Source organism: Lissotriton vulgaris, chromosome 5, assembly GCF_964263255.1.
Source record: "Lissotriton vulgaris chromosome 5, aLisVul1.2, whole genome shotgun sequence".
Taxonomy (NCBI): domain Eukaryota; kingdom Metazoa; phylum Chordata; class Amphibia; order Caudata; family Salamandridae; genus Lissotriton; species Lissotriton vulgaris.
The window spans coordinates 445,329,889-445,349,908 of NC_141693.1; the positions used below are offsets into that span (position 1 = coordinate 445,329,889).

The 20,020-nt window shown below is 40.1% G+C and overlaps 1 protein-coding gene across 1 annotated transcript in view; it reads right to left on the bottom strand.

Annotated features, from left to right (window-relative positions):
* Positions 1-20,020, bottom strand: part of LOC147711059 (protein Wnt-4) — a 243,834-nt gene that overhangs the window by 103,710 nt on the left and 120,104 nt on the right. The window contains exon 2 of the mRNA XM_086921882.1: positions 5,975-6,210. Coding sequence (XP_086778008.1) covers positions 5,975-6,210 — 236 coding nt within the window. The remainder of the gene's footprint in view (positions 1-5,974; positions 6,211-20,020) is intronic.

Genomic DNA, 20,020 nt, shown 5'->3' on the forward strand with positions numbered 1-20,020 from the left:
AACAGTGTGTTTGCCCCTATTTATATTTCGTTGGTCTAACTGACCCCGCCAGAGAATGCACAGGAAAAAGCTGAGGGATGTACCTAAAAGAACTAAGAAGATGTAAAGGAAAGAACTATGAGGATTCAACTGAATGTACTGCAAGGGTGCACAACTAAGAAGGTGCATGTGAAAACATATATGGAGGTGCCAGAAAAGAAGTACAAAGACACTTTTGAAAATCAGCGGGGAGGATCTTAGGGAAACAGGAGCTTGTTTCTTGAAAGCCTGATCATGCCTCTAAGAGAACCATGGGCATAAGTCTAAAAGAACTACGAAAGAGCAGGACATAAGTATTAGGGTGCACATTAAATCAGTAAGAGGAGAAATCTAAAGAAACTCAAAGAATACATCTTTCAGAAATCTAAACTTTGATGAATAACTTAAGAAGTAACATTGGTGCACCCCAAACAACTAGGAGTGTATATAAAAGAACTATAAGACTACATGCGAATGAACTTTCTTGCTGCCCCTGTGAAAGCTCTAAGGGGCTCATTCTGAGTAACCTTATAACACAATGGGGACAGTTAGGATTTAGCAACCCTTTCATACTTAAGCGATCCACGGTATGTCCGAGGATCTTATTTTTTAAGACCGGTGAATCCACATTGCTAAAAGCAGGTGACGACTGTGGGCGAAATACCTGAAAGAAATTAATAATAAGAGGAACTGGAACTTGAAATACACATTCCCTGGTAATTCTCATTTCTAAGGAAAGCCCCATGGCTTCCTACATAGTTCCTGGTAACTCTGCCCGCCCCTTGGAGTTGTTAATATCCATGTGGAGGAGGAGTTACTGGGCAAACTTTGGGTCACTCAAAATGAGACCTACAAATACAATACTGAAAATAAAATAACAATGAGGATGGCGGTTAAAGAGCCATGAGAGCAGTATTCAAAGAACTGTGTGTGCTTCTGAATGTACCATGAGGGCGTCATGATTACATGTCCAACATTCATATCATGTAAATGTAGAGGAGCATCTTTAAGTTACTTGTCATACCTACAAATGTAACTTGAGATACAGCTGCTTTTACATTTCATAGCATTGTAGAAACGTTCCTCTAAATAGTAGTGGTTAAACATTTAGGAGTTTCTGCACCGTGAATAAAACATACCGCTATACAGATGACGTCAAAGCACAAAAAAGCTGCTGCCTATAGTTTAAGTACAATTATTCCTATTGACAACTAGGCATGATCTGAAAAGAGCTTTGAAGGCTGAAATCAGAAACTCTCACACGCCTCCATAAGCAGAATTTTTGGTACACTGGGCGTTTGACAGTGCTTGTGAATTAGAGATTTGAGGCACCCATTATGCTCAGAGGGACTCTTTTATTTCTGATGGAGGTCATGCTCCATGTTAGCTTTCAGCTGACCTGCAGACATCAAAGTCAGGAGTGGGGTTGGATCGTACTTTTAGCAGTGCCAAACCTCTAGGCAAATATTGGGAATTGAAGTGTTGTTTTTATGAGTTACATTACACTGTGATTGCCTTAACTCTACTAAATTAATTAAAGGACAATATGATAGAGATGCAAAATCAGAAAATGACTGCTCATTAGCGCACACTCTCAGTAAATATAATGCAGTTCGTACATATCCTGTTAATTTAGAAAAGTAGGTTCAGTGATCTTGGGATTAATGATTACCACACTAGTCTTGATGAATCTATCTAGTACTTGAAGCAGAACGCATCAGGCCTTCTGTAAATAGATAGTATTCTGTGTCCAGTTGGCTCAATAACTAAGCGAGTGCCGGATACCCTCTAAGTCTTGCAGTGCTATAACATATGCAGAATGAAATGGACCACATTTCTGTTATAAAGAATTGTGCAAATTCATACAATAATACTTTTGAGGAAAACTGTGATAGTGAGCACGTCTTAGATGAAACAGGGCTACTTTAAGCAATTCTTTCATTGCATATCCTGAATCCGTAACGGAGTGCCCCGTCTCACCAATATTGTAAATAATCAAGTACATATGTTTTTCAAAGCTGATGCAATGGCTTAAGCAGTTAAACAAGTGCATCCTCATACCCACAAAAGATTCCTCTTTTCACGAAATGTCTACACATGGCATGGAAGTTAATAGAAACTACTCTCACTGTTGACCTGATGTACTAATAACCATTTTCAAACCAGGATGTGTAACTTCAATGTCAACTGGTTTGCATATAGGTGTGCAAATCGTGATACAACAAATGTACTAATAAGTCACCCTGTAAATTGTCTTTCGTCTAGGGCTCACAAAACCACAAAAATCTGGGATTGGCTGTGACTGCACGGATGGAGGCACACAAGAGACAGAGACGTGCTTATGCATTTCTAAAAGATTTTTTTTCAAAGCCAATGTCCTTTAAAGGAGAAGGTGCCTCTTTAAAAGAATATGTCTCCCACCTGGAAAAATACTGGGGGATCTTAAAGAGGGCAGTGATCCTCTGGACCTCTACATGCTCTCCCTAAGGTCATCTGATTGACTCCTGAATCAGTTTGCACCCTAGCTCGGGGACTGGTAAACCATTGATACATACATTTGAAACTCATAAAAAGATGGGGCTACCCCTTTCATGCCCTCCTATTTACAAGTCTGAAGGGTCGCAACAGTTAAGTTAAGAGTCATAAAGACTTTTCCAACTCATAAAAGGATTTTTGTACATTGTAAAAAGCTTTCTTCTGGGGTAATTAATCCTTTGATGTTGTGAATTATATGGTTAGCGACTGCAAAAGATCTTTGCACATTGGGCCTCGGGTGAGAAGAACTGAAAAGATTATGATCAATGAGAAAACTACTACAAGAATATTGGAGTGGTACTGAAAACGATGAGGGTTCTGTAAAAAGTTCGAGCAAGAAACTGAAATAATAGTAAGGGAGCTATTGAAATACCAGCGAGGGCATCTACCGACCCTCTGTGTGTGTCTGAAAGAAGTACCTGTAAGAAGTATTGGTGGGCCCTGCAAGGGCTTCTCAAGTGCATCTATTGGAACTATTCTGCTGCTTGTAAAAAAACATTAAGGTTGTATTTAACATTCTTTTTTTTCGGTATGGTTACAAACAATTATCAGTGGGTGTGTGAAAAATCACAAACAGTGTTCTAGGTGTAAGAACAATAAGGGCTTATCTGAAAGAATATAAGAATGTATCAAAGACCACTAAGTACACTAGCACTTCTGTTACTGCTATAAATGTGTATCCATAAGAAATAAAGAGCAGCAATAAAGGGGTGTTCTTGAGGGGAAGAGCAACTGGTTAGTTAGAACAATACATGAAGGTTAGTTCACACTGTAGGATTGTATCAACCCTAGCCAGGGTGGGAGGAGTCACTACTAGGTTACATCAAGGATGCATATATTTTTCTTGCCATGAAAAAGGAATACAAAACAACATTATAGAAATAAAGAGACATAAAATATTTGTATGATATTTCACCATACCAATAATAATAAAAAACAAAACCTGTAATGCGTTACTGGCAGTTTCAACCATTCTAACCATTTGGGGAGAAAGTGCTAACTGGCAGCAGGAACTAAAGTGTAAATTTGCTCCTCAACCTAGAAGAACATGTTGGAATGTTAAATCAAAATTAAAGACATTTTGCAAGAAATACCTTAAATGAGCAAAAAAATAAACTAAATACATCACCCGCTACAGTATCTTTTTTGCCAAGTGCTTATTGTCCATAAAACTAGAAGCGAATAATTTATATTAGAAAGTATCATTACTACACTCCACATGCTGGAAAAAGTAGAAATATCACTCTATGTATTGGTGAGTGGTCTAAAGCAATATTTGTCACTTCAATCATGAGTCTTTAAAGTATTTAAAGAACTATTTTCTTCAAAATAAGCATCTGCCTAATCAACCTCTTATCATCGCCTCCCTTGCTTGGTTAGAGTGCCTCTCACAGCATCATATACTACTTTGCTTAACTGAGCAGATGTACAATTCTCTGTCATTCATGCAGCCATTTTTCTATATAGCAATCAGCACAGAGGTGATTTTGCTAATGTACTACACAGTAGAAATTGTAAACCTACTACTGTTTTCATCTTCCAGTTCCTTACTTTAAATGTATTGATGCAATTCAATGTTCACATTCTGCCTATTACAAACCAAGTTCAAAAACCTCTACAGTCATTCTCAAATAGGTCTAAATGAATGGAAATCATGTTAGTAGTACTGAAATCTTTCCAAGACTTTCTGCATGGTAGTAACTACATTGTGCACTTATGGGAATCAATGTTTGAAGTGAAGTGTTTAAGACAAAGGCTGCAGAACTTTGCCTGGCACTTTGTTTTACCCTTGCAGAGGCCATTGTAGTGTGCCTGAGTATGTTTGCTGTTCTTAGCTGCCCCTGGGCACCATTTTAGTGTGAATACGCTAGTGAGTCGTACACGTGCTATAAATCCATCACTGAATGGGATTTTGACATATAAATAAATATGTTGGGTCTCTTTTACAAGCCCCTTGCGCCACTATCGCGTCATTTTTAACATGGAAAAAGTGACGTAGGGGTGGCGCAAGGGGCTTGTAAAAAAGCCCCGTTGAATTGAAAACTACTGCAGGATTCTATTATTACTTTTTCTCAGGCTCAAAAGCATTTTGGTTTACCATCTGGTTTTCAACACAGATTCGTGCTTTTACATGATTCGGTTTCTCAAGCGTATACTCAATTCAAGTCACTTTCCTCTCCTATTGATACATCGCCTAAACCCCTGGCTGATCTTTTACATGCTCACCCTAAATCTTCCAATATATACAATCACTTATTGAGTGTATCCAATGTCAGACGACCTACGTCTAGTACTGAATTAGCATAGGAAAAAGGTATTGGTGTCACTCTGCTTATACCTACTTGGAAACAAATTTGGAATAAAATCAAAAAGTCCTCTTGTGCAGCCAACACTACACAATCACTTTTCTACATATACAATAGACTTTTCATGACACCGAAATTCCTTAAAAAATTAACCCAGTTCTCCAGGACACTTGTTGGACTTGTTCAGCACAATCAGCTTATTTGATACATTTATCATTCATTTTTCCCTACATTACTGCTTTTCAGTTACAGGTCTGGTGACAAATTAATTTCATTGTTCACTCCATTGCCCTGTATTCTGTGTTAAACATGTTTTTGGGCAGAGTCTGTGATGTTTGGACAAGTGATTCTTTTAATATAGGAATATTGGACCTCTTATTGACGTTTGCTGTACAGCAAATCACTGGTAATTGTAAGAATCCTATACAATTATCAGCCAAAGCGTGGTGGTACTCAGTTTGTCACCACCACTGCTTAGACACTGCGTATATGTAATCCTTATTTCTTGCTTCAATGCATGAGGAATTATGGTCACCTGTTACACAATTCCTTGACGACTCTTCAAAAGCACCTTTTACTCCTTTACCTGACATTCAAGAAGTGCAACCTCCTTGACTTCGTATTGCATTATTTAATCTATTATTTAGTATACTTTATCATTTATTTTTAGGTGTATATTGTCCTTTTGTTTAGACATAAGTGTACATGAATGTTTTTACTTATGTCCCCTTTCCTTTTTCCTTCCTCCCTCTGTATTTGATTAGTTGTGTTGTAATACTGCTTTTATCTTAATGAACGTACTGTTAAAACTTGAATTGAAAACTAATATAGTTACAATTTCAAACTGCAAGACTTTGAAAATATAGCATTATAATCCATCAATACATAATCAATACATAATCATAGGAACACTGGAGCAGAAATTGACCAGTTGGCAAATGTACTTTTTTAGGTTAACTTCTATGTTTCAGATAGATAATCAGAATTTCAAAGGCCGGGCTACTATTAAAGGTTTACGAGATTATCTTCATGCAAAAACGTAATAAACAAACTAAAGAAACCATGGGTTCTCTTGCATCATGCTGTCATTGTCCCATCAGAATGCCTTTACTTACCTTGCGTTACCACTTTGCCAAAGACCGGAAGAGTATCTAATGTGGAGCAGTTCCAGCGCCGGTTCCTGAACTGGTACTGACACTCCTCAATCGATAACTGCGCTCCTCGCCTCACTGAGTCCATTACCTCAAGGTTTCTTTTACACATCTGCACTTGCCGCTGTATTAACCCCTTAAGCTTCTCACAGGTTTCTTCTTCGGAAATACTGCCCACAGATGACAGCTTTGCTAGGTATCTGCCAGAAAGAAAATTGGGATGGGTTACTTTAATTTATCCACTTTGAGGCCAATACTGAATGATACTGGAAGATTGTCCTAATTGATATCTGCTGTTTTAATATTACCACCACTACAGAACTATGATGCAGGTCTGATAAACCGGTTAGAAATAATTTGGTAATTACTTCAAGGTCACAGAAATTAAAGAAGGTCCCGTTTAATATTTTATCAATATAAATTGTGCACTATGCTATGGGAACGCAAAACAGAAATAGTTAATACAACACCTCAGATAAGGCTTGCCATCATGATCCTCCTTACACAATACACAGATGCAAAGGTGTTCTGGACTGAACCCTGAGAATCCAGAGGAATTACCAGGAGAATCAGTAATTCTGGATCCAAACCTCCAGGTAATTCCTTATTCTCCCAACCAATTTCCCTAGAGATTTGGAATTGAAATCTATGGTTTAAATATGAGATATCCGCTGTAGCTGTCAGCTGCAACATGCATTGTCATAGGCAGCTACGGTAGAGAATCTAGAAAATGTACCATGATTCAGAAGAATATATTTTTGATTTCTTATGTAAAACAAACAAAACAACAGAAAACTCTAAATTTCAAAATAGCGGAACTCTTTTAGTCCCCTTACCTTCCTGGCAGCGATCGCTCACAGACGTCTCATACTGCATGGCCATAAATATAGCCTATTTGACAAACAGAGTTAGAGTATCTACTACTTGAGAACATCCTGACATTCTACTGATCTGAGAAAGATGTGTGTCTCTATACACAACAAAGTCATAGAGCCTAGTGCTCTAGGCTCTGAAGACAACTGGCAGGAGATAGACACCCAAAGTTAAAAGTCAAGAGCTTCACTGTCACTGTCACTGGTCAAGTAATGTGGTTGAACACAAATTATAAGGGTGAGCACTATTAAAATGTTCAACTAAAATTAGAGTGGAATGTCCTGATGAAACCAGGAGATGAAATACAGTATCTAAGCTCCGGGCAACTTCCCAATCCTCGTGATGCCCTTATGATCAACAAAACCTACAGTCAGAGTTGGACTGGTAAAAGTCCACTCTAACTATCCGTTAACTTACTGAAGCTTGGGGCAGTAGGAGCCCAGCGAAGTCCACATTGGAATGTGTATTTATTCACTTATTGTTTGTGTTATATAGCTCTACATGCTACATTTCAGTAGTGGTTTGTTTGTAAATAATAAAACATGCATGGTCCTAAAATATATCTTAGGAGCGTTTAGCCACTGCTGCCGAATGCGGGGGCTACTGAATACTAAGGCTGCCTAGATTCCAATCCATGTCTTCTTCTTTCACCATCTTGCACGTCCATCCAGTTAAGCACCCTCTCATTGGTTTAATTTCATCCCTGCTATCTCCCCATTATCAATCTTTTCCGTTTTTTCCCTTTTCTTACTGTCAAACTCAAACTCTTGCTCTGGGTCAAAGTCTCATAATGAAACATAAGTCCCAGTCTCCAAAAATGAGCGTACGTGCCCACCGCCTGCAGGTGCTGTCACAAATGGAGAACTGCCTTTGGGTTACTTCTGACCTCTACTAAATTCCCTTTTATATGCCACATATTTGGAACTTCAGTCTTTTTTTCAGAAGCTCAAGAATCTCAAAAAATGGGCTTTGAACCGTAATGGGTTTAGATATTTATGTCACATGCTGTTCACAAAATACTCATTGACATGTTCAATATGCAACCTTTACTTCTGCATTATCAGCATGTATATTAGTATAGTATTTATAAAATGACCTCTTAATGTAACGTTTGGGTCACAAAACAGCCTATATTATTATAAAGATTCGAGCCCATGGATGATCACAGACAAAACAAGAGGTATCAGTAAACACTACTCACTTCTCCAGTCTCAGTTCGTGTCATGTCATTTCATTCATGATTCATTATGTCTGCCCCTCGGAAATGTATAGTAAGGAACTCAATTCATTTTTCAAAATGCAAATTAATTTGCAAGCTCAGACCTACATTTGAGATTTAAGCCTACGTGTACTGAGTTACCCTTTTTACCACTGTAAATTAAATGAAGCAATTACTTAGTCAGCTATTTTGGAAGTCCTTTAGGCCTCACAAAAGGTATGGAAATCACTTTGCAAATACCAAAACAATACCACATGCTTTGGAGTGCCACCCCAAGGCACACAGTAATAATGCATATTATTGCTCCCACATCTCCATTAATAGGATCAGTAAGAAAAAGGTGATACATACTGGCTGGGTGTTAATGTTTGATAGGTGACTTAAATGTTAATGTTAATGGGTGACTTATATAGCGCACGGCTACTCCAAGGAGTGTCCCGGCGCTTTCTGACCCATAGCTGAAAAAGAAGATGGGAGAACAGAAACATAACAGATTACTGACTGTAGAGCCAAGTTTTCAGGGCCTTTCTAAAGGCAAGCAGATTGGTGGTGCGGCGAAGATCCACGGGAAGGGAGTTCCATAGTTTAGGGGCGAGATGTTTAAAAGAGCGTCCACCTATCCTGATTTTCCTAATGGGTGGAACCGTTGCCAGGCCAAGACATTCAGATCGGAGAGATCGGGTAGGTTTATAAAAAGAGAGCCGTTTCTGAATGTAGGAGGCCCCTACCGAGTGGAGTGCCTTATGGGCCAATGTGAGAGCTTTGAATGTAATCCGCTTCTTGACAGGAAGCCAGTGGAGGGAAGAAAGCAACTCTGATGACCTAGCTTGACGAGGTAGGCCAAAGATAGCCCTAGCCGCGGAGTTTTGGACAACCTGAAGTTTATGCAGGAGGTAATCCAGCAAACCCAGGTAGAGGACATTGGAATAATCAAGCCTGGAACAAATGAAAAACACAAATGAAAAAATATGGCAGCCAATCTTTATAGAGCTATTTAATGTAACGTTACTGACTTATTACAGGCAAACTAAAAACCGAATGGTTACTGCATTTGGAACACCGCTGTAAAGAAGTTATACATAGGTCACAACTAAGTTTATGAACAGGTGAGTATGAATATTGAATAGCATGATCTTCCTGTGGGAAGATGAGGCAAGACCTAGAAACATCCATCTTCTTAGTCTATACACCTGGAGAGTGGGGTTGTCTAGTCTCCAAGAGTAGGCAGAGCATTTTGATCTGCTGGAGGTTTAGGGAGTATTTTGAGTGGAGGCCTCGAGTGACGGTACCAGTCAGAAATTGGTTTGTCAGCGGCGCAGCACACAGACATGGCAGTTGTTGGACGCTCCCATTGCCCAGTTACCACCAATAAATATCACCATATAAGCAACGCCCTTGACGCAGTCCACCATTCAAAACGAATAGCGCTATGAGAATGACATATTTGCCATTACAGCTTCAAACGTATGCATTAAAGGGATCACACCTGGCATGAAATGGTACCTCGGACAGTACAGCTCTTAAGAAGCACTCAATAGTGTCTCAGAAGAACCCTGGATATGTTTTGGAGGGTGGTAGAGGGGTGGGAATAAGGGATTCATGCTCAAACATTGCATTAGGTTTTTTTCCCTGCAGTTTTATATAGAGCTACCTCGACTGAAGATATTGGAGCACTTTACATGAGTGTCCCTGGCTGGGCAAGAATGGCCTTCATGCAAAGGAACATGCCAGCAGTGAGCAGCATTTAATGCCAGATGGGAGTGAGAACTTGAGCTAAATGGTTTCAGTCTCTGTTCTCTGCTGTTTCTTTCTCACTGCATGCACTGTCCAAGGCAACTTAAATAAAATAATCTCAGAGCAGCTGGGATTTGGGATCTGCGCTGAATCAGGTCAGGTGACTGAACTTCGGGTGAAAGGACAGCAGAGCTTAGGAGGCCCCACGGGAACTCAGAGCCCATCTGTTCCACATGTATACTTCTGTGTGTGCATGGTTCTAGGGATTGGGATGTCTTTTTATTTCGCTCTTGCTCCACTTGTATTGTTTTGGGCCATTCCAGTACATGGCCTCGCCGCTTGGCTGGTCTAGGTGTTAGTGCTTTGCACGCAAAGCATGGGTGCTGCCACTCCTCCTGCCTCGGTGATCCAGTGTTTCTTTAACCCTACCCTCGCCTGATAAAAAGTAAAAACAAGCACAGGACTTACCAGAACAGCCCGAAACAAGACAGGCCCCGCACAATGAGGAGACCGGGTTAGATTGGAAGCAGTCAGCATGCATCAATTTGTCTTTCCTGCGATGAATGTTTATGAATGATTAATTCTGCCCACCCCTACAATAGACCCATCCCTGAAAAATAAGTGCTTGTGCTCATCACCGAAAGCACCAGCACAAATTAAGCACTCTGTCAGCCATATATCTTTTCAACGTATACAGGCGACAAACGGTAACCAGTGGGGTATGTGCAAGAAGGAGATGAGAGGATTGCCTTTGTTTACGGCGGTAATAAGGAGCACTTTTAATTTTATGTAAGTGGTGTACTTGTGATCTACATGGTTTTCCAGAAGGCTGATGGGCAGGGTTTTTGCATGGTCTTTTTTGGATGTGTTAGTGTGCCTATCACACCATTGTAACCATTGTAAAGGTTAAAGTCGGGCCTGTGACTATTCTGTGGTATTCTCTGAACTTCTATTACCAATTCCATCTGAAAATGTGTGTTTCGATCGTAGAAAAAGTTTATATCGAGGTGGTCTTACATCAGTTGGACCATCATCACTTGACAGTTGAGAAAGAGGAGGGTATGACTCCTGAATATTGTTATACCTTAATATTGTAGCTAAAATATAGAGGACCAAAAAATTACGAGGTAAGTATAGATTTTTTTTACACCTAACTCCACTTATATGTGCCTTTTCAGGTGACTAAAATAGTTATCTGCGATCATCTGTTTTTTATTAAGTTTACTCCAGAATGCACACTTGTCTACCCAGAGAGGATAACTCATAAGTTCCTGGATGCTTTAGTTGAAGTTGTTTCTACAATTGAATATTCTTTCAGTATATTCTCTAACAGAGTACCTAAATGCAGGTTTTATTCTTCCATCTCTTTGATAAACCTGCAGCAGTGATATCATATATTGGTTCAAAGTATAGTAAACTTCATATAAAGCTGGCAGCTACTTACTCTTTATCCTATACTACCCTGTGTCGTTGTTTCAGGATATGGCCACACTCAACTCAATACCACCGAACACGAACCAAAATGTAAATTTTACCTATTCACATATACAACATGTGCATGGCAGCTAGTATACATTTCACGGCATTACTATAGTATTATGATAATCCTCTTGAATACAATGCCACAGTTACAGGCTTATCCATCCAATCAACAGAATTCCTTGCAATAAAAATTCACAACATATAGGGGCCTAGGCTACACACTGCCTTTTGTAGTATGTGAAGTAGAGCTACAATAGTACTACTCATATACTACAAAATGCTAATCATATCCCAATTGTGAAGCAAATTATAATTAACAATCACAAACACACACAGAAATCTAGTGCTCTGCAACACACACACAAATCTAGTGCTCTGCAACACAAACAAATCTAGTGCTCTGCATAGGTCATGGACAGCACTTATTTCTTGTGGATGAGACCCGACGGTTTGTGATTTTCCTATCCTGTAAGGTCTGACTAAAGTCTTATGCTGACTAAGAATGGTAGGTGTTTATCGATCAACATAACATGATAACATTTGTGTTTAGGCAACTTAATACAGATTTTGTTCAAGTTGAGTCCTATACAATTGTGCAATGTATCCTTAGGAAAGTAGTTGAAATCCACATCAATCAAAACATTGTCTAATTGCATTGTCCTTTTCGATAGAAGGTAAACTTTGAAAACAACAGAGAAAGCATGAGCTAGATTGTTAGATCTAGTATTGAATCCTGGACAATGTTCATGTTTAAGTTAAGGTAAAGTATGCAATATAATAACTAAGAGTTAGTTTAATTAAAAAATATGTTAGCTCTCTATTGCTTCCCTATTTATTCTTAGCAGCAAGCCACAAATAATACAGGGGCCAGAGGAATAAACATCTTTGAAAAAGTCAGAAGTGTACCCTTGGGTGGACTCTCACACATTTGCCATATTTTGTCAACTTTCCTAAATTCATTAAGAATACCAGTTTGTGCTCCTGGAGAAGGAACCAGTTTTAATAAATACTTATTTCCTAGAATGCAAAGGAAGTGCATCACTCGGAAATGACTTAACCCTTTCGATGCTCATGACAGAACGGTTCCGTCATGAGCATCGGTCGGGCTGTGCTCATGACGGAACCGTTCCGTCATGACCACACCCATTAACATTGGGGCCGAGCACCAGCGGTAAATCGGGGCAGCACGGATGAGGTTAATGAAGTGGTTTTAACTTTGAAGCACATTCTGCAATCCCACCGCTCCAGTATAAAGGCAGACCACAGCCTTCATAAAGTAATTTGAACGACACACAAGTCAGCTGCTCCATCCTGTATCCATGTTATTACTGTACCAATGACACTTATGAGGATTATAAAAACAGAGAGTGCTCTTCAAGAAAACTTGCTTATGTTGTACCTGTATTATTAACTTAAGTTGTATTATTAACACATTGGGTTTAATGTGCTGCTAAAATTGGACATACAATGTATGCCTCTTGATTTTACTAATTTGTAAGGTGGCCGAGGGGGCATAACGGGAAACCTTAAAGCAATGGGTTCCATAAGGGTTTCAGCACACATTACATTATGCCAATGTAGGTCCCCCATTTTGAGGGTCTGGGTCTCTTGATAACATCACACTGTTAGGCTAGGACTCTTCCTTCCACACTGTTATTCACCCACAGCATGTGGAAGGTTAACAATGGAGATAGCTAAATAACCTGCCGTTGTGATTTCATGAGAAAATGAACGGCATCCTCAAAAATCTTTCTACACGTTTTCACAAATAACTTGACAACAACTGTAATTATAAGACACCATACAACATACTAGATTTCTTTCTGGTCTGTCCCCTTTAAAGTGGGAGGATTGGTCTTTAAAAATAGATTTTAGAACAGGTTGTCCCTGAATAGATTCATAGTAGATATAAATATGTTTTTACTATTGTTTTTTCTGCACACTGTGTAACAAACGAGATCAGAAGAACAGTCTGTCCCCCAACATTTCTGACAGCCTGAACTAGGTGTAGAAACTTAAAAATCATCAAATACATCTATCAACAAAAGGCAATGGTTAGGAAAATGCGAAGAATGTCAGGCTTAGATCAACATATAAAGAAGCACAGACTGTACACCAAGATTTTGAAAATGGCCTTCTGAGCTACTTATGGTCTAAATTGTGTTAAAGCTTTGAAAAACTGTAAAGAATCTGAGCAACAAAGAGTCTTTATGAAACTAAAACACACTACATCAGTGGTTCCCAAACTGGGGTCCACGGACACATTCCCAGGGGGTCCGCAGGCAGCAGTTTTAAAAGCACTGCAAAGTTCCTGGTATAAGCAGCAGTTTTTGGGCAGCAATAAAAGTGTCAAGATAACTCTGGTGATTAATGTACCTGCTGGAGAGAGATAGGGGTTTTGTCCAGTGGCAGCTTTGTCTCATCTAAGGAAGCGCAGATGGTGAATAGGCCTGCTGCAAAGAATGTCTACCATGCATTTTTTTCAAAACAATATTTTGTTTTGCGTATAGCTCTGTGGGTTCCTGCTTTTGCCACAGAGATTATTTTGTTATTGTGCAGTTCACAAATCCAACCGTAATCTAGCACAGTGAGCTATGACCTGCCATCAAAGAGCTGCATGCAAACTGCATGGTCCAAGTTAGTAAGTTATGCTTTTACCCAGTCTTTCATTATCCAGATGCTGCTAAAAAGGTTTATTTGGGTAGAAATACATTCTTATTATTAAAGTAAATGCTGACCCCTGTGTTATGTTCTGAATCCTGAGTTTGTGCTTCTCCAGACCAAGCACTCTTAAAAAATGCCTACCAGTATGGATAACATGTGAATCCTACACCTTGTAGTCTCCTTTGCCTCATGTAACGTTTTCTATTCACTGATCTACACATGTATGATTCATTGTCTCTGTATGTGTGTGATGCAAAGTACTCTGACACCCTGCAGTGGTATGAGAGGTGCTATAAAATACATTAAATGCATGTGACAGTGGGGCCATGGAGAGATGAGAGGCACTGTTGGAGGGTAGTAGTGAGGGAATCATTGAAGATTGTCAATCACTGAAGATTGACAAAAGATTTTTGTAGCCTGGTGCATAGTTAGGTCATTATTTACTATGTTTTAAAAGCTAATACATTTCAATATATAATATCAAATGTATTGTAAAATGCACCATTTTTCCCCACATTTTCTTGTGGGGAGGGCCCCCCAGAGCCTCCTTTGTAGTGGTAAGGCTCACTCGATGCACTTGGTGTGCGCTGTACAAGTACTGGTCTGACAACATGTGCCAGAGCAGCTTTAGGTTTCAAGTTCAGCCTTGGCAGGAGCAGGAGCCTCGGGCAGCGAAATAAAACCAAACAATGAAAAGTTAGTCGTGAGATGCAGCACTAACCTTCTCAGTAAGATTTTTCGATTTTTGCAAATATTTCTAATATAAAAATACTAAAATCTTTAGTAATTCAAGTCTAGACTTTGTTTGATGTGCACGTATGTGTGTTTACTTATTTCAAATTACAGTTTTAATGTTTTAACGTTTAAATCATACAAATTCCTTGAGGATCCCTGGCTTCCAGTAGTGACTCAATGGGGGTCCTCAGGAGTTAAAAGTTTGGGAACCATTGCACTACATAACAAAAAAAACACATTTATTGGTAAACAAATAAGAAACTACTGTGCCAAATTGGCAAATGCATTTGGACAATACTGACTAATGTAAATACTGTTTACCAAAACAATCCACTATATACTTATTTTCTATTTTAATTTTCTTTTCTCTTCTATTTCACCGTGACCATTTTAATTTGAATTGTTCATTTGATCTTGCTATCCATTGATAATATTTCATGTACTGTCATTGATAAACATTAAGAAACAAAGGACTTTATTGACGGATCATACTGTTTCAGGGATCAAAGGGACAATTCAGATGGGTCCAAAACTATAGGGCAATAATTACACTAGGTATTCCGGATATGCATTTGTAGATTTTTATTAAATTAGTCCCAGTGGGTATCATGTTCATAGTTGAGTGAAGGCTGTATATGCTTTTCACATATAAGGCCAAAGTTGTACATCTCTGAATTACTGTATCTCTCAGTTAACTTTGGTAACTCTGTTTAGAAAAAAGTTTGCTCAAGAGTAATCGTGATTACAGGCAGCCTAAACAATTCTCACTGTCTAGATTCTTTTCACTATTTACTTATAATCCTAGTTTGACAATCTCAGCCGCGGCCCATGGAGGGAGTTCCGTGGGGCAGAAAGGCGGGGCGGGGCGGGGAAGGGGCTGGGCGGGGGGTGCTAAACACCGGAATATGGATAATTGGAAGTAAGTAAACAATGTAATAAATAAAACGAATTTCGTAGTGCACACTGCATCGCATTTGCAGGGCGCGCTACGAAATTCGTGTTATTTATTAAATTGTTTACTTACCTCCTATTATCCATAATCCGGTGTTTCGCACCCCTACCCCCACCCTGCCCGTCTCCCGCCCCGCCTTTCTGCCCCACGGAACTCCCTCCACGGGAAGCGGCTGGACAATCGTCTTAACACCTTGGCTGCTAATGGTTTTCCTGTGCTGTTATTCTTTGAATACCATTGTTTCATGACGAGCTCAGCTCGTCATAAGCACAGCTCAACTGTGCCTCATGACGAGCTGAGCTCGTCATGAGCAGCGAAGGGGTTAAAAGAGAGGTACATTTCCATACATATTCCTCTGATAAAATTGGTAAATAACATTTCAAAACACAGTAAAGGGTTCTATAATGTTACCACTGGCAAACCTCTGTGGCTTTTGGGACTGATTTAGATCTTGGCAGATGGGATACTCCATCACAACAGTGACAGATATCTAGTTGGCGAGATATAATCCCCATTATATTCTATAGGATTTATATTTCGGCAGGCGAGATATCTATCACCATTATGACGGAGTAACCTGTTCACCAAGATCTAAATCAGGCCCTTTGTTGGAAACCCTTTAATAATACTTTCCAGATCACTTATCTTTTAATAGAAATATACATTTACCATTTTCTACTTTTAATAGCTTAGTATTTTTTAATGTCATTAGTCACCTTCTTTGAACACACTGCAGCCTTGAGTTTCAACAATAAGGCCCTCTTTCTGATTTATTAGTTCATTGCGATATTTGCTATGTTTTTCCCTGATAGATTTTTCCATTTTCACCTAGGCATGTGGATTTTGGTGCATTAAGCAACAAAATCCAAATTAGTCACCGTTAAAAGGGATAAAAACAATGCTCATCGACTGTATCAAAGGTGATATAATATCAATTTGTATGATGCTATCAGGATTATCAATGGGGAAGTTATTTATTTTTTTATACCATTGTATTTTTATATAAATACCGATAATCAAAGAATCTAAATTTTCCATAGAAATGTAATAGATTACTGTACTGTTTGCAATATATATCTTATTAGTTTCTGTTAGAAATTGGATTTCTGGTTGGCTAGGGTATGAAGCTAAGCCAGGCAGAACTCATCACTCTAGTCAGGCTAAGGAAGTTACACACCCAAGATAACCCCTGCTCACCCCCTTGGTAGCTTGGCAGAGCAGTCAGGCTGATCCCAGAGGCAAAGTGTAAAGCGTTTGCACAATACACACACTCACCAGTGACATACTAGGCACACCTCAAAAAGAACCTCCACACAAGGTTATATAAAAATATCTCATATGTTATACATAACACACAGAGACTGAAATTATTTGATATACTACGTTAAGCACATTAGACCACAATTCCCAAAAGCCACTAAGCAATTGTCATAACAGTACATAGATCCTGAACCACATGAAACCCTTTGCCAACTAGGCAACTGTCATAAGAATAAAATGTATGCAATATGGGATAGGTTTTTATATGCACATGTCATACACACACCACTTTGCAAACACAGGTAAAATTCAGTCTGGTGCAACCATTTCATACTGAAAATGCAAGAACGCTTGCTTTTTTAATGGGGCTTCTCCTGCACTCCTGTCCAGGTAGCCCGCGCTGCCAGGAAACACTGTACCATTTTCCACGGGGCAGACAAGGGGCACAGATCACACAGGTGCAGTGCGTGCACACAAAATGAAACTGCCTATGTTCCTTCATCTTAGAACCAGCCCCTCGTGATGCCAGCTGAACCTTATTAAGCCCAGCGGCGGGACGGTCGGATCACCATGCCCCCAATTGGACTCTTTTCCAAGCAAGAGGAGCGGATAACAACCGCAGAGGTGGGAGCCCTCGTCGGGTCACTGATCCAGCGGACGGAAAGCCTTAGAGTCCCCACAAAGGGGAACCACGTTAGCCCACGTAAAGGAAGAAGGACACTTCTGCGGTTCTTCCTTTGTTTCACCAGTGCACCTGAGCCTTCGAGGCTCCACCTGGCAGTGGGCACGGCTGGAGCTGGGCAATTGCCACGGCAGAGGCTGCTTCTTCTTAGGACCTGTTGCCAGGCAATACCTAGTGCTTCGCTGAACGCTCACCCAGCCTGGCTTCCTGCAGCCTTCTCCTGGCTGCCTAACGGCGAGCGTGTTGCTGACCCACGTGGTCAGGTCATCGGGACAGGCTTCCTCAGGTGTAACCTACGAGGCACAATGTAGTCCTGCATGCACTACAATACACCAGCGCCTGGCTTCTGATAAACACATGCTGCTAACCCAGAAGCAGAATACAAAAGCGCTCCTCCCCTTCAAAATAAAATGCTCCACATGCTTATTTTGCTCAAGGATTGAAGGAGTAAGGAGCACTCTATGCATGCTGTATCCGAGGGATCAAGCCCTCCTAGGCTGGCGAAGCACAGCGCTTCTGCAGGCTTTCTTTTCTTTCGAAGAGAAAAACAAGGTGAAGAACAGTCCAGTCCTTCTTTGAAGTCTTTCATCTCCCTGAGCCTCCTAACAGGAGGCAAGCATGTGATATTTTCCTGCTTGGGACATTTCCTTCTCAAGCAGGGTACAACATCATGGCAAAAATAGTTAGCCCTTTTCCTCCACCACAGACGGCAGCAGCAACTGCAGGCCAACCCAGCCCTCACTTAGAAAAGGCAGCGCTCTTCACACAGTCCTTTCGATCTTCTTCTCGTCAGGGTCCTCTTGTTCCAGGAAGTAGTCTTAAGTCCTGGGGTTTTAGGTGTAACACTTAAACCCCAAAATGTAATTGTTCTCTTTGTGGCAAGGGTCTCTGAACCCAGTCCAAACCAGTTCAGTCCTCCCTTGTGCAGCATGACCATAGGAGGCAGAGACAGCAATATGAAAAAGGTGACACAGCCCATTTAAGTGCAAGCAAAACTCCTTCCACCACTCTAAATGCCGACCAGGCCTTTTCAGCCCTATGATGGGTCACCCAGGCAAGGCAGGGAACACCTCAACCCCCCCCCAGTGACTGTCTAGAGTGAATGCATATCCCAGCTTCTGTCAATCAAACACCAGACGCTGAAGGCACACAGGATGGCAAAGTAAAAAAAATGCCTACTTTCTAAAAGTGGCAATTTCAAACACAGAATATAAAAACCACCTTCACCAAAAAGTGCGTTAATAAGTTTTGAGTTCAGATAGCCTAAACTTCATTTTTCTATGTTGTCCTGAATGCAAGTTACACATGTAAAAATGTTGCAGTGCAACCCCAATAATGAGCATATGGGACAGATAGCCTTTCAACAGTGAGAAATGAATTACGCAGTATATCATTATCAGGACTTGTCACACACACCAGTACATATCCTACCTTTAAAATACACTGCACCCTGCCCATTGGGGTACCTTGGGCAAACCATAGGGGTCCTCAAATGTAAGGAAAGGGAATGTTTGGGCCCAGCAAGTGGGTGCCCTTGCCAGGACAACATGGCGGTTTACAACTGTGTGCACAGACACTACAGTGGTAGGCCTGAGACACATTTACAGGGCTACCCATGTGGGCGGCACAACCAGTGATGCAATCCCACTAGAAGCATTTGATTTACAGGCCCTGGCACACACCATGCACTTTACTAGGGACTTACCAGTAAATCAAATATGTCAATCATGGATAACCAATCATTGTCACAATTTAGTGGTAAAGTGCCCAGAATCCAATAGCCAAAAAAACAGGGTCAGAAAAATAGTAGGCAAAAGGCAAAAAGTTTGGGGATGACCCTGCTGAATGGGCCAATGCCAACAGTTTTTTTCTTACAAAAACTCATATTGTAATGTTTGCATACTTCACAGTTAGGGAAGGTGCACTTGAAGAAAATGAATCTAAACAGGCACATATATTCAATTGTTCTTCTTTATTCTTGAAACCATTAAAAACAGCAAACAGCCAATGCGTTTTGTTCCTTATTGCCAAAAAGAACTTCTTCAGGGCTAAGAGTCACTAGTGTTGGAGAATATTGGAACAACAAATATAAGGAGTCCACATTGTCTTGGTATTGGCTTCTGTCTAATGCTCAAAGGGATGTGCATATTGGCACATCAGAAAATAAATCTATAATTAAAATGAGCTGTAAATAGTGCCTCCAGAATACGGGTGCTAAGGCAGATGGTACAACCTTTGAGTGTAATTCCAAACACAGGAAGAGGATGGTATAGATTGTAGTGTATAATCAGTATAAAGCAAACGCAAGGGGCAGCATGATAACCGGCAGCTGCATGTTTGCATTCTTGTCATCATCCCTTTGTAATTAATTTTATTTTTATGTTTTTAATTACGTCTCAACAATTATAC